This window comes from Indicator indicator, chromosome 2 (genome assembly GCF_027791375.1).
Source record: "Indicator indicator isolate 239-I01 chromosome 2, UM_Iind_1.1, whole genome shotgun sequence".
Lineage (NCBI taxonomy): Eukaryota > Metazoa > Chordata > Aves > Piciformes > Indicatoridae > Indicator > Indicator indicator.
Genome location: NC_072011.1, coordinates 16,970,112 through 16,996,562, shown reverse-complemented (window position 1 = coordinate 16,996,562; position 26,451 = coordinate 16,970,112). Strand labels below are relative to the sequence as shown.

General features: G+C 39.2%; 1 protein-coding gene across 3 annotated transcripts in view; it reads left to right on the top strand.

Annotated features, from left to right (window-relative positions):
* The first annotated feature begins 8,295 nt into the window (after window positions 1-8,295).
* TULP4 (TUB like protein 4) overlaps window positions 8,296-26,451 on the top strand; it is a 111,420-nt gene continuing 93,264 nt past the window's right edge. For all 3 annotated transcript variants that reach the window (XM_054397944.1, XM_054397936.1, XM_054397926.1), the window contains exon 1: window positions 8,296-8,547. In XM_054397944.1, the coding sequence (XP_054253919.1) occupies window positions 8,296-8,547 (252 nt within the window). The remainder of the gene's footprint in view (window positions 8,548-26,451) is intronic.

The window sequence follows — 26,451 nt, the reverse complement described above, 5'->3', positions numbered from 1 at the left end:
TCCAATTTAAAAGGCTGATACCTGTTATTAGTACATTTTTCTTTCCTGAAGCATGTCTTTCAACATCCATCTGAAGTATTTCAGCCCATTTCAATTTATATAAAAGTGAGACATGGGTGACGGGTCGATTTGGCTCCAGAACATTGTGGTAGCCATCTTAAATTCATCCTCAAAACAAACTTTTGCCTTCCTCTCGTTTGAGGGCAAACCCTTGAGTTTGAAAATACTCTGTGCACAAAATTTGTCATCAAAAGCCGTCAGGTGGCAATACTCTAGTCCCTTCTGTTTCTCGGTCTTGTTGTATAGCTGCTCCTCCATTTTGCCAGTGCAGCTGAATGTGGGATCATGCAGGAACTTCACTGGGGACTGATTCAACTTAAAAAAAGAAAAAGCTTTTGAGCACAGTTGAAACTGATTGAAATTGAGGCTGCTGTGGTGCCGTACCTCCCCCACATCTGACACTAGTGATAATGTGCTGCATGTGCATGGTGAGGTCACTAAGGAAAGCTCCCCTACAACTGATTGCTGCTTTTGAAGAGTAAGTTTTGGCAAAATCAGATTCCTGAACTGCGCAATTGGAAGAGTGCTGGCACTTGTGTTATGAGGAGTGGCGTGCTGTATGTCTTGTCACAAAGGAAGCTGAGAGTGTGGCTGAACCTAGCAAACCAGGTTTATATTGGTTAAGCTGTTGTGAATCTTCATTTCTGAAATTTTTAATTGGATGACTTGATGGAGTTCAGAGTTAGCACTGTGAATGGTCATGCTGGCTTAAATGAAGGGCATTTTGTGCTCTGTTAGGGAGTGAGAAAAAAATGATCAGAGCTGTGGAAGCAGAAATACCTTCCATTTGTCTTGCAGCTGAATGCTTTGTATTGTGAAGTCTAGCTTTCAATTACTTTTTTTTTTTTTTGCTTCTCTGCCATATAAGCATAACAAATCTAACATTATTTGACTCAGAAATTTCCCATCAGTGTGTTTGACCAGTAACTGATTAAAGAGACAGTTCTTTTATAAGCACATCCAATGTTTATTCACCTAAAGTATATAGTTACTAAAGAAAGTGTTTAAATAACCAAACACAAACCAAGCAAAAACCACACCTGATTCAGATATTCTTTCTTGCATGTTTTGATAGGTTTGGTTTAGTTCAGTTATCCTGAGGCTGAGGGCTTAGTTTCTTTTGCAGTGCTCTTACCTTTTCTAACTTCTTTTCCCTGTTAGCTGTGTAGCTGTTTACCTCACTTCCTCCGCAGTCAGGGGTTGTAACAATTTATTGTGTTTCATGTCTTCAGACCTCTGATCTTTGGAGAATGTGTGTAAATCTGTCAAGTTACAACTGATAGCTTCAAACAGTTTGCTTAAGGACCCTCAGTGTTTTTCTTGAAAATATTTTTCCTGAAGGCATTTAAAAATTTGTTTCTTGCATGTTTTTCTTAAGTGTATTTTTAAATTTAACTCCCATTTAGTGGTGTAACATCAAGCATTGAAAGTGGAGTACATGTAATCGTTCTAGAAATAGTAGACATATTTCCCTTAATTTTTGTATAAGACAATTATACATGGAAAAAGATCTTGCACATGAAAAAAACTTATAAAACATACATATTTTGCCTTCTCTATGACAAGAACCCAAGAAGGTCATTCAGTAGAATGGAAATGCCTATCAGCTACTACTATTTTTTATTTTCACTACCCTGAGAAGGTAATTTGGTGGAGGAGGTGATTGTAAGTTTGTAGGAGTACTGCATTGAAATAAATTCTGTCAATATTCATAATGAATGTCTTCTGAACAGCCACTAAGACAAGCTTCACTTCTCTCAATATTCCAACAAAAACATTTTCTGTCAGTTTTATTTGGTTAACAATAAATAGGTGCATGTAACTAAACTAACATTACGGTGTCTGTAGTAATGGGCTGGCAGCTTGTGCGTGGTGTTACACCTTTGCTACATAGAAGTTTCTGTGCAGCTGTGCTGGGATTACAGATCTCCTTAGATCTCTTATTGGCATGACTGACTGTCTTGCCTAGGCTATGCATCTGTTCCATAGGAGAGGATGAGCTTCTAGAATTACCCAAAGGCAACCATTGTGTTTTCCTCTCTGCCCTTCCTTTATTTTTCTTCCTTCATTTTAAGGGTGAAGAACACAGTTGCTTGTTGATACTTGTTTAAAATCATGTCCTCCAAATTAATTTTCTGTTGTTGTATAATATGACTTGTGCCATGATGGAAGGTGAATAAAGCAAAAATGGCTCAAGGAGATGAGTGAAATAAGAGGCCCTATGGAAATGTCCCTTTTTTAATGGGAAAAAATGTTTTTACCTCTGTACTGGTTTTCTTATATGTCCTTCAGCGTTTTAGGAATTGTTTTATTAAATCATTTTCTTTCCTTTTGGATGGGATTATTTAATAATTTCTGTTACTTTATAAGTTGGACTAAATAAGCAACAAAATGTATCATCTTGCACAGCTCCTAGGTCTATAGTATTCAGCCTATAATATAGTGACTGTATTACAGAATGTACCAATTTTGTATTACAGTGCTCAGCAGTAACCTTGAAGGTTACTCCCACAGTCACCATTTGGTAGCTGATGAGATCATCTGCCATTAGCTTGTGCAGAACCAGTTGTGGTTTGATCCTTCAGAACAAAATGCAAGTTCATAGTCCCACATTTTTCAAAGTATCTTGCTATCTTCGTGATCTATATTTTTTCCTTCTTAGACTGTAAAGTAAGGGAAGAAAAACTGCAGTTTCCTTTGATCTCGTTCAAGTTGGACAGGTTAGGCTGCAAAAATCTGAAATCCGATAGCCTGACTGTTCAAAGACTCTGTAGCTTGTGTTTCTTTCCGTAAGATGTTTTGGCAGTCAGAATCTCCAAAGTGCCAAATGTAGGTCCTGGGTTTTATTTGGTTTTGTTTCAAAGATAATGATTTAGAAATAGTGTGTACTCACCTTAATTTTCCTTCTGTGCTTTCCTTTTCTTCAAGTTTCCTTTTATGCTTACCTTCAGATGTTCTGAATTGGAACCTTACAGTATCACAGTGTATCAGAGGTTGGAAGGGACCGCAAGAGATCATCAGGTCCAACCCCTCTGCCAGAGCAGGATCACTTAGGGTAGTCCACACAGGAACGCATCCAGGTGGGTTTGGAAAGTCTCTAGAGAAGGAGACTCCACAACCCCCCTGGGGAACCTGTTCCAGGGCTCTGTCATCCTCCTCATGTTGAGGTGAAATCTTCTGTGTTCTAGTTTGAACCCATGGTTCCTTGTCCTATCACTGTATATGAAAAGAGCCTGGCCCCCTCCTCCTGACACCCACCCCTCAGATACTTACTGACATTGATCAGATCCTGTGTCAGTCTTCTCTTCTCCAGACTAAACAGCCCCAGGGCTCTCAGTCTCTCTTCATAGGGGAGATGCTCAAGTCCCCTAATCATCCTCACAGCTCTCCGTTGAATTCTTTCCATCAGGTCTCTGTCTCTCTTGAACTGGGGGGCCCAAAACTGGACACAGTATTCCAGGTGTGGTCTCGCCAGGGCAGAGTAGAGAGGCAGAAGAACTTCCCTAGACCTGCTGGACACACCTTTCTTGATACATCCCAGGATCCCATTGGCTCTCTTGGCCACAAGAGCACATTGTTGTTCCATGGAGAACTTGCTGTCCACCAGCACTCCAAGGTCTTTCTCTGTGGAGCTGCTTTCCAGCAGGGCAGCCCCTAACCTGTAAAGATTGGAATTTTGAATAAACATAAAGTGCTTGCTGCGGTATGGGTATGGTTGGCTGTACATGATTTCTTTCTGTCAACAGAAGAGACACCTCAATGAAAGATGCATGAGAACAAGCAAATATTTTTCTGGTTGTCCAGCTGTAGCTTAACACTTACACTTCCTGTAAGTTAAAGGAAACAGGAAATAAAAATGATTAATTAAATATTGACACTAAAATATGAGAGCCACTGACAATAAGCTCATTTCTTAAAAATAATACCTTTTTCCCCCCTGTAATCTGGGAACATAGTATGCTGTCAAAGCAAAATTAAATAAAGTACTGTGGATCCTTCTTTCCTGTGTTACAGGTCCAGTATGTTTTTGTCTCCTTAGGTGTCTATATCTAAATATTTTTCATCACTGAGCTTAGACTAAAGACAGTACTATTGGATGAGTTCAAGTGGCATCTGCATTTGTTTAACAGGAAAATCCATATTAAACATATTTTCAGTTACCCTTTAAGTGAGAGTAGAAGTAACTGGAATTTGTGGATATTTAGTGTCCTCGTAGTGCTAGAAATAACTTGACTGCAGAAATGAATAATTTTTTTTTCAGAATCCAGTGTACTTTTATCATTAGTCCTTGTCCTGCTCTGAAAGAAAAGATACATAAAGTTCGATTATAAAAAATCTGCAGTTAAATATTGGATCAAATTTTTGGATGAGGCTCACCTGGAAGGCCAAGTTTTCTTTATACAGAGAGCCCAAACCAAATTCAGAGTAGTGGTAAGATGACACAAGTAAAAGTCCTCCAGAACACTTTTTATCCTTGGCTCTTACACATACAATAGAGGCAGAAACAATTATCCTACTGTCTCATCGTGGGGGGTAAAAAGAAAGCGAAAAGGTTGGTTCAAACGTGAAAAGGAGCAGAGCTGTGGGACTGCTGTAATGGCAGATGAAGGGAGGCTGTCTAAATTAGCATCTGAGTCTTAATTAGGTTAGTTACTAGGAAATACCAAGTAGGTGAAAATGAAGAAGAGGGGAATGGAAAGAATTAAATCTTCATGTGTAATATATGTAATCTTAATGCAGCCTATCTTTTGAGTGCTTGACAGTAGTCTTGAAAGTATTTTTTATCTTGTCTACTGAATATAAGTACAACATAAGAGAGCTGTGGCCTTCAGTGATTTAAAGTTAAAATACTCTTGTAGTTTGTGTTGTATTGAGATACTGCATTGGGATTTGAATAATGACTGACTATTAGTTTTGTAGTTATTTTAAATTTTCATCTCTCCCTATTCAGCATTCCTAATGCAATTAGGATATTTTTAAGAGGAAAAGCCCTTTGTTTGTCTAATCTTGAAAGTGGTGGTAAATGGGACTGAGGTGAGAGAAGGTTATTGGCCAAGGCATAGAGGAGTCCTTTTCTGAAATTTAGTAATTTTATATGCGGTGAATAAGGATGGAAATTGCATACAGTTTTTGTGCAAAGCTGTTGCATCTGGGATTGTCTGTATTTTAAAATCCACTTGTAAAGTCATGATAGATGCACTATTCAAACAACTCTAATGCTTACCCCATGCTTCTCTAACTGGTGTTTTAGAGACTGTTTTCTCAGTAAACCATTTCTTTTGTTTGTTTGTTTTCTGTAACATCAGTAAAGGCTTACATCATGCCACTAATATAAAATGTCAACTCTTGAATGCAGATCTTTGTTAGGAAGACCCCAGTGGGTGTGGAAATAATAGTGCTGGTCCTCGACAGGATCAAGTTTGCCTGTGGGACAAGCACAGAAATTGTTCAAACAATTGTGTTCTGAATTTTTTTCTGAATTTTCTTTTGTGTGAACTTTCTTTGGACCATAATTAAGAAGCATCATAAATCTGGAAAGTCTCGGTGTCATTTCTCATATCCTCATCATGCTATAATGAAAAGAAATTGGTAGCAGCCATTATTTAAAAATCTTTCATTAGTTGTAATTTTGAAAAATTCCTGTAGTGACTCACCAGATCTCATGGACAGTGTTCCTCATAAGTGTGCTTACTAAATAGTGTTGTAAACTGCCTGATGGTATTACCTTTATGTCTATACATTTTCTTTCTTATCTTTTTACATATAAAAAAATTCTTACGGATACATATATGTTAGACTGACAAAAGTGATTAATTATTTGAAATGTGAGGTTAGTAGGGTGCTATATGGAGTATAGATAGTACCATTTTTACAGCTCTGATGGATGTCATGAATGCAATTCTTAATTAGCAGTAACTGTATAGATGCAATAATTGTGCTTGTGTATGCACTTCAAATACAGCTTCTGGAGTATCTTGGACAGACGTGGTCCCTTCTACTTAATGTAGCCTTCTGTATATAAATGATTTGGAGATTTCTGAATATATATCTATATCTATCTATCTATATTTTATAGGAGTCCAGTGTAAAATACTTAATCATAATGCTTTGATTACTGTAACAGTGATCTTTATATCTTTGTTCGATGGCTTTATTCATTTCTCTTCTTCTTTTTTTGTATGTGTGTGTGCTTTGTCCTGCAGAGTTGGAAGAATCCTGGGATTTCAAACTCCAGTGACAGGCATCTTAGAAGATTACCACAGCTGAACTGAAATGCATCTCTGAGTACCAGATTGAGTGATCTGGTGTGTGCACTGCATGTACATGAGAACGCACATGTTTTTGTCATCACAGAGACTTACTCTTACATATTCCTGAGAGCTTTGCAATTGATGAAAATTAATTTGAGAACCAAATGGAGCACCTTTACAGCACAGAAATCAATAACCCGTGGAAAGACACCTGCCACTAATGTTCAACTTTCCACATGGTCTTCACAGGTGAAAAAAGTTTGCAAGAAGAGGAAGAAAAAACAATTTCTGCACAGAAAAAGCCTAATAAAATACCTCTACAATATAAATCAGTAGCTGCGAGGGAAACAGAGGAATACAGAGGGTAGAGGAAACTGATTTTGTTATTGCAGAGGAATAATGTATGGTCTTTGGCACGTTTTGCTTTGGGCTTAATAGATTGTGGATGGACTAATAAATTGTGACCATATGTTGAGTAGTGATGACTGGAAGTAAGTAAGTTGAGGAACTATGGGGCAAGTCTGGGCACTGAACTGAGCAAACCTCGTCATCCTTCCTGAGTTAACCAGGTCATCAAACTCACATTTCTTTCTCCCTCTTCTTTTTCCTCTTTTCACTTAGTGTGGTATAAATACTAATTAATTGAGCTCATAAATGTTATTAAAATAAAACAATTGGAATACTTCATATGTTTCCTTCTTGTACAGCTGCAAATGTTGTGTCTGGAACTATGAATCGGTGCTGTAGACAAGCATCAAGAAGGAAAGATCCGGTCAAACAAGCAAGAAAAATACCCAGAGAAATAGCGAACCCAGGAAGTCAGATTTTTAATGCTGCTTCTCTTTCTTAGTTGATTATATTTCTTCCTTCTTTGAATTTTAGAAGATTTTGAAAGAGCGCTTACTTGATGTGCTTTATTCTGGCATTTGTTTTTTACAGTAGGATGAAAAGTCTGTGATTCCTTGTAGCAGAAAAAAAGGAGAAGTAAAGGAAAAACAGCTCGACATTTTAGCCTGTTTCAGAGGAGAGAGAACTTCATGGTTCACCTGAGGCAAATTTACCTGCTTTGAAAGCTAAAAGCTTTAGAGCATTTTTGATTCTGCTATAAATGAAGAGGGAGTTTCTTTTTCATTCGTGTGTGGCAGCAAAAAGTGGGAAAGCAGGCAAGATAGCGTGATAAACAGTTCAGGCTGTGTTGGGTCTCTGGTGGAAAAAAAAAAGTGCTGCAATGAAAAGTGGATTGGCTTTGGACTGAAAAATCCTTTGAGTCCAACGAGCAGTTCAGTACCAGGAGGGATTTCCCAACTGGCCTGGCACACTCGTGCCTGCACAAGTTCGGGTCTGTTGTTTCGCATGGTTTGTGTGCCTTTTTTTCCCTTTATGCAATCTCTCAGCTTTAGCAGCAGAAATACATCAGATGGAAAAGATATGCCAGAGGGCAGCTTGGAAAAGATGAATGTCATATATATACTTATATATGTATGTGCGTGTGTTTAAATTTCTGCAACTGAACTTTTGAAGAAAATTTGACTGGAGGAAATCTAAAAAGCCTTAAGTTACTTGAAACCTACACATTTGCAACTCTTTGTCTCTGGAATTGCATTACGCTAAACTGGAATCTCAGGCTGTATAAAGATTATATCAAGTTGAGCAAAAAGATGACTTAACCATTTCTTGAGCGCCTCTATGAAGTAGCTGTTTCTCCAAAGGATAAGTGCACCCTCACTCTACAGACTCAAAAACAAAAAATGAACCTGAATTTTTTTTTAAGCGTTACTTTTTCTTAGCCAACTGCCATCATCTTTTATAGAGGAATTTTTCACTATGCATTTGGTGGATATTTATAAACACTGACCCCATCCTCCCCTCTTTCAATGATCTATCCCAGGTCAGTCTTATCAATAAAAAAAAAAAAAATTGATTTAAATTTTGTGCACTAGACATACTACTTTCTTATGTCAAAAAAAAAAAAAATTTAAAAAGCATGTATGCAGCAGTGGAACATGGGCCTGTTCTTTGCAGCGATTCCAACATCCTCTGCCTCTCCTGGAAAGGGAGAGTCCCCAAAAGTGAGAAGGAGAAACCTGTTTGCAGGAGGCGGTACTATGAGGAAGGCTGGTTGGCAACAGGCAATGGCAGAGGAGTTGTAGGCGTCACTTTTACTTCCAGCCATTGCAGGAGGGACCGGAACACCCCTCAGAGAATCAACTTCAATTTGAGGGGCCACAATAGCGAGGTAAGCAAAGTGTGTGTTATACTTCAAAGGAAACTGTAGCTGCATGGGTTTTTGTTACATTATTTATGCTTGAGATTGGCCAGCAGTATCACTGAGGCTCAAGACTAACCCAGATGTGATTGGGATCTGCTGCAGTCTTTCTAGTACATTTAAGCATATGAGGCTGATGTCAGTGAGGTTCTCTGGAAATGGGTCCAGTTTTGGTTTGGTTTGTTTTCTTCATTCCCAGTGCCTCTCAGTTTTCAGGCAAATTCGATAAATGAATATTAGAGGAGTTGGAAGTTGTAATAGTTGACTGCTTTTACACTGTATTAAAGTCTGTCTGTAAAGGCTATTGGAGGGGCAGGGGAGTGGGAGGGAAGCTCTGATGAAGTCTGCCATTTTTTCAGAAGCTGCAAACTGTGAGTGGGAATAACTATCATCTGTAGAAGATGTTACAGTTTTGTTAGAAAAAGGGGAAAAAATACTAAGATGTCTTGCAGTAAAATGCTGTCAACTTCAGAGTGCAGGGCATTGTCCTGACTATAGCGATACAAAAACTTGGGGTTTGTTTTTCTGAAAAGGATAATCTGTTGGTAAAAGCTGACGTTTCAGCTATAATGCTGCATGGAAAGTGCAGATAGTGCCAGGTAGCATGCAGAATGTCATGGACAGGTGTGAGGGCTTTGTTTCTGCTTTTGAGTTAGGCTGTTTGGTTGTGCTTTTTGAAATGAATCTGTCCAAATCAAATCTTTGGTTTTAGGTTAGTGGGTGAGATGACGTTGTATGTACTGAAATTAAAAACAAAGATACAATGTGGTTTTTCTTGTCTTTTGTGCTACTTGCTTTTTGGACTCTAATAGGAGTTGCCGTTTTGTGGCATACACTGTGCCAAAAATACAGAGGTCAGTGGTTTTGGTTCTTGTGTTAACATTAATAACAGGCTTTTTATTTTATAAGGAACAAAGGGGGCATGGGATAACTATTTAGTCTCTATTTAGACTTAGAAGCAAGAGACACATTGGTGTATGTATTTGTGTCAGATTCATTCAAATAATGACAGCCACCTTTTCCCAAAGGTAAGAGTGACGTTTGAATCCAGCATTTTGTTTTGAACCATCTCTAGTTGTCAGTATAATTTTCAGTTGAGAATTGCATTTTGTTTTTGAAATGTGTGATATACAACGATCATTTTTCATTTTTTGATACTTTTTTCTCTAGCTTTTCTGTTAACCTGGACAACTATTTTTCTCATTTTGCATAATAAGTGTCTTGGAAACAGTGGTGGAAGTGCTGTTTATAGGAATGCAAAATCTTTTGGAAATACAAGCTGAGGTTTAAACATGTGCCAGTGAAGTGGAGAAGATGCTGATGTGTGTGTTGCCCCTTGGTTTTGGCTAGTTTTGCTTGGTTTACAGAGTTGGCAATTAGACTCTCTTTCTAGGTTACAGCATCATTACTGTGTGAATTGAGCTGTGCCGTTTGTCTTTTCACATAACAGTGATTGGCATGAGAGAGACTCTTGGACAAAAGGAAAATGTTCTGGTTTAATTTTTTTCTGGGGTGCTTAAAATCTGCTGTGTCAGCTTGTCATTAATAAAGAGTTGTGTTTCTGTAAATAATCTTCCTGATAGCAGAAAATGTGTGAATGACCAGAATGGTGACTGCAAATTAATTTCTGTGTATGGCACTACAAAATTGATATGACAGGGTTGTACTGAAGGAAGAAGTGAAGTAACTTTAGTGCAGCTGGTTTCAGTGCAGCTGGCTTTCTGTGAGGTGAGTCTGTGGCTGCTTTCAGATCAGCCTGTTTTTTTTGAGAATTGGTGTACATGAAAGCTCATCCTTACAAGATGATGTGTTGCAAAATGCTCCATCAGACTTACTGAATGCAATCCTTTTATAGGAGAATCCTGATGATTTTGCTAGAAATGAAACTAATACAGGATTTGTTAGTTGTTAAATGTATCTGGTTGAATAGACAACAAAAAGTCTTCTTTAGAAATCACCTTTCCTTCTAAATCTGTCAGCCAAAAGATTCTTTAAAAGAAAGAAAATGTTGAACAGCACTGCTTACTGTTAGTATTTATATAAGTAGTAGTAGATTTCCCCCACTCATTCTCACGTTAAAAAACAAGCATACAACAACCTTGTCTCTTCTGTGTAACAGAATGGAAAATGCTAAGTTTGCAAGTACAAGCTGTGTGTCTTGACTAAGGCCATGTTTGTCATACAAAATATGGCCAGAGGGATATCAAACTTTAAGACCCTATGTGTTTCACTGACCAGTTCTAGGAGTGTACTGTACCGTATTGTTCCCACAAATGATGGTTTATGCCTCCCCATATTTTTCTCTGGGATAAAGCTATAAGGAAGTTTATTGCTTTTCTGACATATATTGCTGCTTTAATAGTAGCATGCATCAATTATAAAGTGTGAAATGTTGTAATGAACAGAACGGAAGAGTGAAAATACAGAATCTAAATGCTTTCATTTTGAGGTGTAATTAGCAATATGCTGTGGGCAATGCAGTACATTGTATTTCAGTTTTAGGGTGAAAGTCTGGAAAAGATAATGCAGCAGTTCTGTGCTTTTGGCAAGAATGTGAGACTGTTTTTAAGTAGGTCATGAAGGTGGATGCTGGCAATGTATTTTTGATATGTTTTGATATGCTGAAGACATTCACTGAAACCTTCTTTTGGTACACAGCTCCTTTTTTGACTGTAATAGCATGCCTGCAGCATATCAAAACAAATAAGGAAGAAGAATCCCCAGCAATGAATTACTGATACATATATTATAGTAGTGGACTTGTAGGACTCATTGCATTGAACAACAATTGGAAATGAAATGCTTTGTAGAGTGAGCCATGCCAGTGTTTTTGCAATTGCTTCAAGGTTGATTTTTAGAGTTTGCAACTAGGAAATGGCTGGTCTTTTTTTTTTTTTGGCAGTTTCTAAGGATAACTAGAAGGATTAAAACAGGCATATCCCATTTATTCTGTGACAAGAGGTGAAAATACCACATATTGTGATAGATCCTTTTTTGCAACTTTAAAACTGCATTTACAGTCCTGATTCTCATTTATGTGGCATTCTAAAAATGAAAATTAAATGGGCACATATCAAAGGGAGAAGCAACTTTGATGCAAAAAGAAGGGAAATATGTGTTGTGCATCAATTGTGCCACAATGACGTGTTTTGCATGTTGTAGGAATGCCTTGCACCTCTGATCATGGGGCAAGAGGTGTCTCTGTGAGGGTGGGTGGTGGATGGAGCAGATGTGAATGACTGCAGAGGCACAAGGTTTAGTTTGGTTTTGGAGTGTTTTCCTTGGTCTGGAAAAACAAGCTGTACGAGGCTGGCCTTCACTGGGTTTCTTAAGTCCAGCAGAAAGGTTAGAAGGCAGGAATATGATGTGCCTTTGTACCACAATGTGTGAATTAGCAGCCAGGGAGCAGAGGTGCAGTGGCTTAAAAATACCTTCCCCATCCCAGCACATGTAAATGCAATGCTGTGCAGAAATTAAGAATGAGATTTAGAAGTCTTTGATTTTGACCGAACTTGACTTTCCTGGGCTACGCTGGGAAGCAGTGTCAGAAAAATAATTGAGCACATTCTTTTTATGACTCTTATTAATTCTGTGATAAATTAGGGATTAAGTGAAAAATATCTGGCCACTTCAGCAAGGTCAGGATTTTACCCAGTGAGACTATTCTGAATATTCAACCAGGCTGAATAATTTTTAATAATACCACAGAGACACTGGCTTTCAGCTTCTGGTTCATCCTGAGTTTTCTGGGAGAGATTTTCAAGATAACTGTGAAAGACAGTTAGAAGAAAAACCCAGACTTACTTGTCAGTTAGCCTTATAGGGATGTTCTTTCCAGTGGCAGGCTTAAAGGATGTCTGACAATCAACCTGATTGGGTGGTGCCACTGTAGGTATTTCTTTTACTATGGGTTCTGTTGTGTCTAATGTATTAAGATGGTAACAGTTTCTATGGCACTTAATGTTTCTTAAAATACTAGTGTTTAAAGAAATGTTTTGTAGGTGTATATTTTCTTTTCACTGTGCTAATTAAAAAGACATCTTTGATATTTTTAATAAGATTCAGTATGTGAATTGATGGACTGTACCATTAAAAAGTAGTGCAAGAATAGATGCTGAATACATTGTTGAGTTTGTATAGCAATTTTTATTGTAAACATAAAGTAAATTGCTCATTTATTTACATTTGATGTTATTTGAGTGTCCTAAGTGCATGACTGCAGCTGCAAAAACCACTCTGTTTTCTTTAGCACAGAATTTAGGAGTAGATAGGGATGTAAACATATCTCAGCTGGACTGTCAAGTGAATTATTTTTAGTTACAGCTTTTCAAAGCAATGATGTCCTTCAAAAATATTTAATAAATATTGCTTATCACAGTACATTAGTTAATGGAAGTCTCTGCACAGTTCTTGGTTTTATTTTGGTTTTGGAGTGGACGGAGGTTACAAATTCTTCATCCTGTTTTAAAAAGAAACCTCTTCTTTATTCTGTTCACCTTTTTGGGCTTGTATGTGAAAGTTCTGACGCATTCTGGCAGAGGAGATTCTAGAAGTCTGTTGATTTTTTTATATTTATTTCCTATACAAACCCAAAGAACCATTTTTGCTAGTTTTTCTTTGTTTATAGTGTAAGTGTTAAGAATATAAACAAAAAATACAGAAAATGGTTGGTTGATTTTTTTTTTAATTAGAAAAACCCAAACAAACAAAAAAACCCCAAACACACACAAAACCTCACCAAAACCTCAACTTTGGCTGTTTTAATTGTAACATGTGTTTGAACCTTAAATGTTACTTTTGTTGTGGTTTCTGGACAGCAAAAAAGAAGTCGGCATGTGAGTCCTGACAGCATGGGCAGCTTGTATGAGTCGTTGCCTTCAGACATGACTGGAATAGTTGTTACTAGTGAACACTTAAGAGATCTTGAGGTAGAGCGATACTATAACGATGCCTTTTGGCAAGAGAAGCCCCGGTGGTACAAGGCACACGTGGATGTAAACCGCAGTGCTGCTGCAGATTTTCTCACTTTTCCTCACTGCAGACACAAGACAGGACAAGGTTTGTCGACAGAAATACCATCTTTTTGTTAAAGCAAGCTAGTACAATTGGAAAAGACAGACAAGCTTTGAGGCATACAAGGTTGTGAAGAAGGACTAGTGTTTCTGAAAGCCTGCTAGCTGTTACAATGCTAAATCTGTCTGTAAATCATGCCCTTCCTCTGTCCTTAAACTATCATGACTACAAAAAAAAAAATAGTGCTGCAGAGAGAGGCAGAATTAATGCTTCTGTGGGAAGTGGCTGGGGGGGGGGGGGAGTCCTGTGCCTGACTGGGCTGGCTCTGTTAAGTTTCTATTGTGAATGGTATTGCCAAGCTTTTATGGCAGTATCAGAAGGGACAAATACATTGGGATTTCATGCAGGTTCCTTATTATACCTTTTTGAACTGTCTGCTCTGTACTCTGGGTGCATGAGTGCTTTAATTTCTTAGAACAAATATTAAAAGAGCCAAAATACATTTTAGACTTTGTTAGTCTTTTTATTACCAATATTAAAAGACGAAAGTAAAATATGCTCTGTGGTATGCAGAAAGTGGCTTTCATAGCCTTCCCTTAACAGAATTGGCAAAGAAAATAAATGGAAGTTGGAGGGGATTGATCTTCTTCCGTTAAGTAACAAATAGCAATCCTGCTGCTTCCCATTTCTGTGCCCTCTACCAGTCTGCAAACCCCAAAGTATGGCTTAAACTGTACGTCTGCCTAGTTAGTTCACTCTTAAGAATTGTGAACGCTTTCAATGTGTCTTTTATCTTTTCTTTGTGATACTGTTTTTTTCCAGCTACGCTCGGCTTGTACTTCTAATGAGTACAAGCTGGCTGTCTGACCATCTTTTTCAGTTGCCTCAGAATCCCAGCCTCTTTGTGACCTCATCAAGTTCAGGGGAGGTTGGCTGTTGAATGTACTCTTCGCTTACTGAGGTTCAGGATTGTGTTTGTTCTTACATGGTTATGTGGCTTTGAAGTTGGTAGGGCTGCGTTGATGTATTTCTTGAAAGTTGCTTTGTAGGTCTTGAATACACAGTTTGTTTCCTGCAAAGGATAGGTCATCTGCTCAGGAAAATTTTAAATTACAGTTTTTCTGTTCTATTTTAATAAGCATCAAGGCTGGGGAAAAAAAGGACTATATGACATGAGAACAATATCGTCAGGTTTTAAATATAAATAAGCAGGTAATCAATGCAGTTTTATATTTTACTATGCTACAGCATGCTACAGTTTTATTGTTAGATAATCCTACTCAGGAAAGTTTGAAGTAGAATCGAGCTCACCTTTATTAAAAGTGAGCCCTATGCTTTAGCCCATGCTAAATTATTGAGAGATAACAACATGCATATTTTAAGATGATGATATGCCCAAGGGTCATTTCTTCCCTTTTGATTTAGAGTGAAGATACTCTGTTGCTCTGGAGAGAAGCAGTTGTTCAGCATGATAATTTGGGTGTTCAAGGAAAAGAAATGCATATTCTGTAGCAGAAGTTTGTGATGAGGAAATACAGTGAATAGGTGAGGTTACTACTGACAGTTGATACCTAAGCTTGGAACGTGAGCACCTTCTGGATAAGGTAATTCTGAAGGCCCTGTATATGCAGACGTGCATACTGAACATCTGAATAGTGGAGAAATCAGGTTTTATGATAGCATTTCTGAGCCATAATAATTAAGGACACTGCTTTGGTTTAAACAGTTCCCAGAGGAATTAATGGAATTATAGATAAGTTGCCCATTACAAACCATAAACATTTCACAATATAATTGAGCATATAACACCGAGTAATTGCTTGTCAAGTGTAGCTAGAATGCAGTAGGACAGACAAAAGAAATTTTATGGGTACTTGTCCTTGGGCAATCAGCAACTCTGCTCTGATAGCAATCTTTTATGAACACATGTGAACTTCTGAGGGTGTTTTCAATATTCTTTTTGCATTAACTTCTTTAAAGAGAAGTAATCTGCTTATATAACAAAATGTTGCAGAAAGTAATGAAAATGAAGTTGGACTGGGGAAACCTGTGGATTTTCAAAAAGAAGTGCTGGTTTTAAGTTTGCAGAATAGAATTGTGGTGTTCCAGCTCTGGAATTGTTTCGCAGATTAGTGTATTGGAAAATATGCTGTTGAGGTACAGACTGGCTAGGGAGGCAGTGAGGTGAATTGGATAGTGGCTGAATGACTTGGGCCCAGAGGGTGGTGATCGGTGGCACAAAATCTAGTTGGAGGTGGTATACCCCAGGGATCAATACTGGGTCCAGTCTTCTTTGACATCTCCATTAATGATCTGGATGATGGGGCAGAGTGTACCCTCAGCAAGTTTGCAGGTGACACCAAACTGAGAGGAGTGGCTGATGCAAGGAAGAAGTAGGGCAATAAGTAGGATTGCGACCCTGGATTTCAGGAGAGCTAACTGGCCATTTCAGAGACCTGCTTGGTGTAATCCTGTGGGTTAGGATTCCAGAAGGTAATGGGACCCAAGAGAACTGGTTAATATTGATAAACTTGATTCAGCAAGGGCAAGCATAGAGTCGTACACCTGGAGAGGAATAGCACCATGCACGGCTACTGGTTAGGGCTGACCTGCTGGAAAGCAGTTCTGCAGAGAAGGACCTGAAGTCCTCATGGACAGTGAGTTAACCGTGAGCCAGCAGTGCATCCTTGTGGCCAAGGCAGCCAGCGGTCTCCTGGGGTGCATTAAGAAGAATGTGGCCAGCAGGTCAAATGAGGTTCTTTTTCCTGTCTCCTCTGCCCTAGTGAGGACACATCTGGAGTCCTGGGTCCTGTTTTAGGCTCTTTAGTTCAATAGAGAGAGGGAACTACTGGAGTCCATTGGAGAGCTACCAAGATGATAGGGGACTCTGTTAGGAGGAGAAGCTGAGAGACCTGGGGCTCGCTAGCCTGCAGAAGACTGAGAGGGGATCTTGTCAATGCTTATAAATATCTAAAGTGTGAGTATCAAGAGGATAGACCTACTCTTTTCTGAGTGGTGCTCAGCGACAGGACAAGGGGCAACGGGCACAAACTGGAACATGGAAGAGACATGGACCTGCTGGAGCAGGTCCAAAGGAGGGCCACAAAGAGGATCAGGAGGCTGGAGCACCCCTCCTATGAAGACAGACTGAAACAATTTGGAGCTTTGAGCCTGGACAGGAGAAGGATCCAGGGAGGTCTTACAACTACATTTCAGTACATGAACGGGACCTACAGCAAGGCTGGGGAAGGACTGTTTAGAAGGGCTTATAGTGACAGGATGAGGGCCAGTGGTTTTAAACTGGAGCAGGGTAGATTTAGATCCTTTCCAACCTCTACTATTCTGTGATACAGAGGATTGTACTGCCAAACAGAGGGACCTTGGCAGACTGGAAATAGGCTGACAGGGACCTCATGAAATTCAACAAAAGAAGTGCGGAGTCTTGCACCTGAGGAGGAAGAATTCCACTCACCAATATATGCAGAGGCAACTCAGCTGGAAATCGTTGCAGAAAAGGACCTGGGGGTCCTGTTGGATGCCAGGTTGAACAGGAGTGAGATACACCCTTGTGGCAAAGAATGCAGATGGTGTCCTCAGCTGCTTTAGGAGATGTATTGCCAGTGATAAAGGGAGGTGGTCAATTCCCTTTGCACAGCACTGCTGAGGCCACACCTAGAAGACTATGTCCAGTTCTGGGCAGCTCCGTTGCAAGAGACACATAGGCATATTGGACAGAGTTCAAAAAAGGGCCACAGGCGTAAAGGGACTGGAGCAAAGCTGAGAGAGCTGGGACTGTTCAGCCTGAAAAGAAGGCTCAGGAGTATCTTATTAATGTATAGGAATACCTGAAGAGAGGATGCAAAGAAGATGGAGCCAGGGTCTTTTCAGTGGTGCCCAGTGACAAAGGCAGTAGGCACAAACTAAACTGCAGGAGGTTCCCTGTGAACATCAGGAAACACTTCTACTGTGAGGGCAACTGGCTCAGGTTGCCCAAGGAGGTTGTGGAGGGTCCATCCTTGGAAATATTAAAAAGCCATCTGGACACAGTCCTGGGCAACCAACTCTGTGTCCCTGCTCGAACAGGGAGATCGAATTTTCCAGAGGTTCCTTCCAACCCAAACCATTCTGTGATTCTGTGAAATCTGTTTGTAAATCTAGGTGCAATCCTACTTGTAGAGCAACATAAAAAACCACAACTCTGGAGACAGGCAGGAAGTGCTAAATATGTAAAAAAGTGGAGAGAAGCCATTCATGTTTGGCTAAAATCAGAGAACAAACTGATGTGCTAGAGGAGGCAGAGAGCATTTTTTCTGAGGATAAATCCACATCATAGTAGTCAAGCAGTTGGACAGCATAGTCAAAATCCTCATGGGGAATTATGGGCAGAGATAATTAAAATGTAAAAGAAACTCAAAGCTGTTGGATGTGAGTTTTACTTCACAAGTAAAATTGAGAAGTAAAATTTGGGAAGGAAAGTTGTCATTAAGCTGAAAAGGAGAAGAAACTAGATGGCACAAGCCATGCCCCTTGGAAAGAAGTTTTAGAAGAAGCTGCAGAGCACAAGTCCTTTGTAGTCTATAGAAATCTGCGTGCTTGCTCAAAACTTTTAAAATGCTAGATGTAGACAGCGAAAGATCTGACTTCTGGAGGAAATTGTAGCACAAGGTAGCCATGCCCTCGTTACTGAGTCAGTTCATCTGTGTGTTAACATGAGAAAATGGCAAGTAACTGTTTCATGAAGGAAAGCCAAGGCAGAACTGTGAACAGTTTGCAGCAACAGATCATTGCTACCTAGGATAGGTGTGTGCATGTATCCGCATATGTGCAAGAGAAAGAGACGTATTTGGGAGTAGAGTCAGTCTCAGAAGTATTGTCCAGGCTGAGAAGGATGTTGGCTTTTGTGAAGCTGAGCAAATGTGTCATTCTCTGACAATGAGCAGAAGACAGCAGTCAGTTCCACAGATGTAGTTACCAGAGAGGATAATGCCCAGCAGCAGAAGACACAAATGAAAGCTGACTATTTGCAGTATGATGACCTCCTGAGGTTAATGTATTGAGTAGAGGAGGGGCCAAGCATAAGGACCTGCAAGAGATGTTGGAGAATTTGAGAAAGAGAGAGGATTTCACCTCTTGAAGAGGAAATCAGTCATCTGAGTAAGATGAAAAAAAAAGAAGACAGAGAGTTCTTCCACACAGGGAAGAGAGAGCTCTAAAGTCTTTAACCTGAAAGGAGCTAGAGGAATTTTGAGTTTCACAGAAAATCTGATTCCACCACAAAGAAGGAATCAAGATCATTCAGGTAGAGAAGCAACAGTGGAAAAAAAGGTGGGAAAATAGTCTTAAATAGTCATGATCATTCAATTGCAAAATACTAAATATAGAGACAATTGTAATTTCCAAGCTGAGGTAATGAGAACCGTTCTTGAGGAATGACCTTATCTTAGAGGATATACATGTGAAGATACCCCCAGAAGGCTGTTTTGAGAATAGGAGCAAGCTTTCTGATGCTCTGCTATTGGTAAAAGGAGTGTTAATGGCATACTATAGATCTCAGTTCAGAAGTATTCTGGAAGCATACAATGAAGCTTTGTTTTCTGCAGCTGTACAGAAGTGATAATGTTAAATGCCTGGTTAATTAATAAATGGTGTTGCTGTGGAGGAGGTTGTATTTGTTGTAAGGAATGGATGCTCAAAATATGGTTCCTTGAAATACGGTGTCTTCAAAGTATGCAGAGGACTAAGGGGCTAAGAAAGGCTGCAGTTTGAGGGTACCTGTCACTTGTCGTTCTGGTAATAATTGAGTTAGGCATATACTTCATGATTTAGATGGCACTAATACTGAATAAAGTGTATGAAACAGAAGAACATTTGATGTTACAGTTACAGTCAGATTGCTTTACTGTACAGAGAGAGATGTTAGGATCAGCTATGTTTATTGATGCATAAGATAAATGCTTTCTCATGTATGTTGTCTTTGCAAGTCTACTTTTGCCTGCAAGACACCCTGTTGATCACAGATGTTAAAGTAGGAATTGCCGTTTTCCCATGGAATGCCATCTATGTGTTTCATTTAAATTTTATTCCATTTCCAGAATTCTTACTGTTTTGAGAATAATAATCTCAATGGTTTCTTTAGACTTAGTAGTCCTTTTACTAATTAGGGAACTCAGGGTTTGGATCTATATGCTTCTGAGGTCCTCAACTTCCTTTGATTCATATACAGCTATCAGAAGTGGTCAAAATACCTTTATCCTCTGTAGTGAGTGATCCCAACCAATGATGCCAACTTTAATAGCTGTTAGTTAAATGCAGATAGTAAGTATTGGTCCTGATCATGGTTTTGTGGATTGATGGTGGGTGTCAGGAGCAACATGTAGGATTTTCCTATTTCTGTTGTGAAGTTGGAGCAATTTGTCAGATAGCCACTGTGTATCAGAGAGAAAGATTAAGCTCTCAGAAGTTAAAAAACGTCAGCATTACCTGCAGTTGATTTACCATATCAGTTCATTTCTTTGTGATGGTGCATACATGTTATGATCTGGTTTTCCGTTACCTGAATACATTTATTTGTTTATTGACTCCTTGGAGTTCTTTTCCATTCAGTTCCTGTACAGTGCCCGTGGATGAGGGGAAGTTGCCTGAACCAGCTCTATGTTACTTGTTTTGGAAATCCGTAAGCATGCAGTGAAGGACATGAAGAAAAGTGAAGTCTGATGGTTGAGCAAGTGAATAGTTTTCACCATAGCCAGAATGTATTTCTCATTTTCTGTGTAATGGTAGTAATCATTTTACTATCTTTGGAACTGGAAAGTTGAATTTATTAGTTTTCATTAAATGCTCAGAGACTATAATTCTGTATAGGTAGTTAATATTTCTTGGTCTTAAAAAGCATTTGCTTTTGTCAGTGTACTCTTGATATACTTCTGGGGATCCGATTTCACAAGCCAGTTTTAAAATACATTTTCATGACTCATCTTCAGAGTCTGATCGTGAGTAATATCTGACCTCACAGCATGTGAGCACCAGTGCAGTGGGTTTTGGCTGTGTATCCAGCTAATCTTGAGGGATTCATTGATGACAGTATAGCGAATTTCAGAACTCAAGAATTCAGGTGTATAGCAGTCAGGGTAAGGGGAATCCTAGTTGTGTTTTACGTACAGCTTATTGTCACTCAGTTGTTTTGTCAGCTTAGAAATCACCTGTTCAAAGGTTTAGAACAATTGTAATGATGGAAATGGTGCTCAGAGGATATATAACATGATTCCTCTTGGTGGGAGGTTATAATAATTGAGTTCAGTGTTGTTGATGATATCATTAGATCTAGCTTGTCTTCTTGAGCTTGGCTTTTAAAGTGTTCTAAAAAAAATCTGTGATGTACTTATATGCTGCAGTGATTATTAAGACTGAGAATCACAGGCATTTGACTGAATCTGAAACATGGTAGTGTGACTCCCTTGGGTAGGCATGAAAGCTAGAGGAAAGTCAGGTAGTACATGCAGTGAAGTTTTGTATTGTCAACTCCAGAATTGCTTGAGAAATACAGACGTATTAATCAGTAAACTTACTGTATCCTCGCTACTGCAGTCTGAAAAATGAAGTCGAGCTCTTAATCCTCACCAGTAATCAAGGTTTTGTTGGTTAGGGTAAGTTAGGTCTCCTATATTATCTGCCCAGCATGGTGTCTGCAGAGGGTTTAAGCACGTATAATGGAATAAACCATTGTATTTATGAGTAAAGCTATTCCTTTGGTTTGGCAAGCAAAAAAAAACGTGTTATCTTCTCTTTACTATGCTACCTCTGCAGTGTTAACTTTTTATTTTGAGTGTCAGCAGAGGTGAGTTTTGAATACACCAGGGGAGAAAATTTATTGAGTAAACAGTTGCTATTGTTAAATAAATCACATTTAAGGCTGCATGTTAAATGTCTTATATTGCACGAGTGAGGCAGAGGTCCATAGAATGCCTTAAGGAAGGTGTGTGAACTGTAGAAGAGGCTTTAAAAAGTGGAGTGTATTAATCTAGTCTGGTGATAATGACAACTTTCTATTTGTGGTGGTTTTGGTTTTGTTTTTTTTTTTCAGATAAAAGGTATTTGACATTTTCTACATAAAACTCAATTTTCAAAAGCCATTTTGCTCATTCCTCTTAATCATTGTAGTTCTGCTTAGAGTAGTCTGCTGTTTTCTTCATTCACTTCTTGGGATAAGTAGGGAGGGGAAACCTTGAAAATATTTAAAATAAAATTGAAGGCACAAATTTTCATTTCTGTAAGCCAATAGCAGTCTAAAATAAGAGGCTTTTTCTGGATGATTTTGTCAGTTGAAAATTTTTTGACTAATCACATCAAACAATTTTTTGATGGAAGACTGCTCACCAATTTGTATTCATTTTTGGGTGGTTATTAGCAAGCTAATAACTCTGAGTGCTGTTTTGAAAGTTCCTGTCACTTCTTGTCATTGTCACTGGAAGCAGTGGGTGTCCTTCCAGGGAATCAGCCTGGCTTTTTATACCACATTTCTCACAAGTAGCAATGAGGAGTGCAGTGTATCTAGACCAATAATGCTCAGTCTTTCTACTCAGATGAACTGATACCTTATTCCAATGTTAAGAGAAAATTGTGTGCTCTGGCTCCTCCTTTGCCACGTGACTCTACTTCGTGGAGCACTACAGTCAGGTGCCTTCCAGAAGCAATGAAAAGAAATAGGTAACTTGTTCCAGCGAGTAATATTTGGCCCTCAGGTGGCATTTACCTGAGCAGCAGCTGTAGAATATGCTTATTACCATGCATTACTGAAGATGGTTCAGATTTAGAGCCCAGGTGCTGTTACAGCCATGCTGAGGAATGAGATGTGGCTGCCCTTCGTTGTGTTGTTGCCACCCACACTGATAAATTGCTAGGCCTTTAAACAGCTACAAGAGCCACTGCTTGTCTATAGTAGTAGCAGTCTGTGTTGCAGGTAGCTGGAGGTGGTCTGTCATTGGAGAAAAACAATTCCTAAAGCTGAGTTGTAGCAGAAGCTCTTCATTCGATTCCCCCACTTTGCAGGATTTTTGTCAGTGAAGGATCTCAGTGGCGAGAGTTAAGCTACAGAGCAGAAAAGACTGAGGCAGGATCTCTCAGTCACAGAGATGCCAAACCATCTGACATCAAAAAGCTGTTAAAACTTAGAAGTGTATGACAAACTGTAGTACAAATAGCATGCTAGGTCTTCTGGAATACAAATCTGTTTTATGATCTCTCTTTTATAAATAAAGCTGTATGATCAAGTGCTCCAGGGTCCTTTCTGGTGAAAGACATTAGATAATGGTGCCTTTGGATGTTTACCTCTTGTCTGGGACTCTTAATTCCTTTATTACTGAAATTCTTTATTGTGACAACTCTGGTTTTGCCCATGTGTGGTGTGAATCTATTTGAATGTCATCCTTATTTATTTTAGCCCATTTAATAAGTTGCCTATTGTGAAGCATCTATGGCCTGAATTAAAGCAGATACAAACCACTAAAACCAAATCTCTATGTAAAAGTGCCAAATTAAACAAGTAACCATGCAAGATCAAAAATAAATACAAAATCAGGCACAAGGACAAACCCAGCAGACCTCTTGCCAACCACCCAAAGGGATTAGTTTCCATCTACTCAAAGGAATGGGAAAAACATGCTTAGCAGATAGAAGAGCAAAGAGATGAGATCCAAAATAGATAAAAATAGCTCAGTCCAAATAAGTAAGTCTTGCAGTAAAGCTGGTCAGAAAAGGGCAAGAAAAGAAGTGTATGCTGAAATGTTACACAAAAATGCAAGTTGTTGTACAGGGCTGGGAGTCCCAGTGCAATGCAGTATCCTGAGCCTGGGTCTGATCTGGAGTAGGCAGGGTGCCTTGCTCACGTGTGGTCCACAGGCTCCACTGTGGTTTTGCCCAACCATTTCAAGTTGCCCATGAATGACCAGCTGCAAAGAAGTAGACAGCAATGCTGATACAAGCCATAAAGCTGCTTTTCTGAAACACAAGTTGTGGCAGTTTAGGCTGGGTGCCTCCTGTTACTGCCACATAAGTTACACCTCCGGTGTCCCGAATGTCCACCCAACAAGGTGGACACAGGAAACGGCGTATTTCTACCCATAAGTCCTGTGCCCTATCGATCCATCTGCAAAGTCATTTTCTTCCTCTTTCTTCCCTCTCTGCTCCCGTGGGAGATGCTCCCTATCAGGTAATGGTGGGGGAGTATCTCAAGGCCTCTTAGGCCTAATGCCAGGAGGAGAAAGGAAGGCAGGGCAGTGTCAGACCTGACCAGCCTGAGACTTGCCTAGCAGTGGGAGGAGGAAGAAAGAGCCCTGAGGGCTTTGGGTATACCCTTAGGAGGGAGAAGGGAAGAATTGGGAAGCCTTTGGGTGTTGTGTAAGGGGCTCTGTACACTTTGGGATGTTCTTGTCACTATGCTTTGTAGTTTTTGTAGTTTCAGCAATTGGTTTTCCATTTAAACTTTACATCACTCTCCAATCCATTTGTGTGAGTGTCGTTCTTTTGTCCCTCTTGGGGCAAGAGAGGATCTGTCTGGCCTCAAACCAGCACACAAGTGTAGTTCCTTTTGTTGGAATTACAGTATCAGAGCCTTTCATCTACCCAGTAAGCGTAGAATACCCAAATATGAAGAGGGTCTGGAAGTTGTAAAAAGAGGTATCCTTGCGAGGTTTTGGATTTTATTGACCTGGGTGCTTTCTTCTCGTCTTTCGCAAGAAGAGACCTTTGTAGCCATCAGAATGCTATAGCCAAGTGGAGACCAACTACAAAGGCTTATCTAAAACGTCCCCTTTTTAATAGACACTTTCTCCACAAATGGGCCCTACTTGCTATAAGGTCATTTAAAATAAGTCTGTACTGCTACTGTGTTTGTAATCCAACTGTGATTCTTCACTTCTGCCAAAATACTGGCCCCACACAGATTAAATTATTGAGGGCAGAAGAAAAATGTATCATGTGGCTTGGTATTCTTGGTTAGGGTCCACCCATATTCCCAGCTCTAATTCAAAATAAACACACTCTGAACATTATGCTGCTCTTTTATTATGTCTTCTGGCAATCTGTGGTTGGTTTCTGCTTTGCATAGCTTCCACTTCATAGGATTCTTTTCGATGGTTATTTTTTCCACTTGGCCCATTTAGGTATTTGTTTAAATGGTATAAATAAACAAACAAATAATAAAAATATATATCTTTAGTTTTACTACTACTTTTCCTCAAGTAACATCCCTATAGTTTTCTCTTCTTCCCTCCCTCCCTTGCCTCTTTCACTCAGATCCTTTTACATTAAAAATATTTTAATAATATTGTTACCATATTTGCCCTTTTTTTCCTTCATTCATGAAGAGATTTTGTATCCCTTTATGTGAAATTGGTGCTAAGTTGACTGCTGTGGAGAATAATCGGAGTTACTGGTCAGAGTGGATGTGTTGAAGCTCTCTTGGACACTGCAGTTTCCTTTGTAAATCCAAACTCCTCATACCCATGCAAAGCCTCATCCTCATCATTGTGTCTTTGAATGGACCCACAAATGGGTGCTATGGCCATATGTGCAGGAGTGCAAGTAAAAGAACCATGATGAAAGGAGTAGTCTGTTTTACACCCTCATACATGTGCTGCTATTTAGCATTTTCAGTTCCTGATCTTCCTTGGGATGTTGTGAGACTAATGGAAACTATTAGTGTGGAACTCACTCCAGTCTTCAGAGCTTTCTGAGAAGCTGCCATTTGAAAATGGAGTAATTTTAAAAAAAAAAAAATTATTTGTCTTTATCACACTTCAATTCTGTCTTTCCTGTATTCCTAGCAGTTTCCTATTTCGTTTTGAAATTAAACTCTTCAGCCTTGGCTGGAGCTTAGTGTTCTTTAGTCTTACTCATCCGACTCCTTTTCATAATTACATCAGCTTCAGACCCCATCTATATCTCTGAAATGGCTCAGTCCTACTTTTTGTTGTGCCAGTTTATATCCCATTGCTTCATGATAGATTTATTTGGGCCAGATATTTCTGCCTAGACTTTCTGGTGGTTAAACAATATAAGAAGTCCTGCAGGGTGTTCAGGTGTTTGTTAAAATTGTGATTTGAGGCTTTTATTCTGGTAAGTCTTTGTGATACTGCACAATGTTCTTCAAATGTCCCTTGTCAGGATCGTAACTTAGTTATACAATTGAACTTTCTGGTGTGAAGAGGAAAAAAAACAAAACAAAACAGAACAAAAAAAAGAGAGATAGTTAAAACTTCAAATGTTGACCTTTTGAGAAAAGGAGTGAAAAAGAAATGCAGAACAGATTTTACCAGAGCTACAGAGACAGAGGAAAGGTTAATGCTGGCACTGGTAATATTTATAATTAGTTTGTAGCTGTATGGCACCAGTTTGAAACAGGACAGCATGAAGTTTTACATGTTAAAGGATTTGTTTGTAGTGGTTAAGAGCATCCAGAGAGTATTGGAGCAGGTGTCCTGGGCTAGATGTCCCATCTGTGATAGTGACCACTAGCTGGCATATTAGAAAGCTTTTAAGAACCACTCAAGACTCTCCTGAGAGTCCAGAGACCTCCATTCTCAAAAGCCTGCAGCTCAGGAGCTCCCTGAACCTGGTACATGGACTTTCTGTCCGTACAGCTTTCTTCTCTGAATTTGCCTAACTGCATTTTACATCTGTGTAAAATTTTGACCTCTATTATTTATTTATTATTAGAAGAAAATTACATGATTTTGTTGTTTGAACATCCATCCTTCCAATTTCCTTTGATGACCTTTATTTTCTGCACTGGAAAAGGCAGTAACAGTTGTTATTCCATGACCCTTGTGATTTAATAGACTTAGGTGATACGCCTTTATATTGATT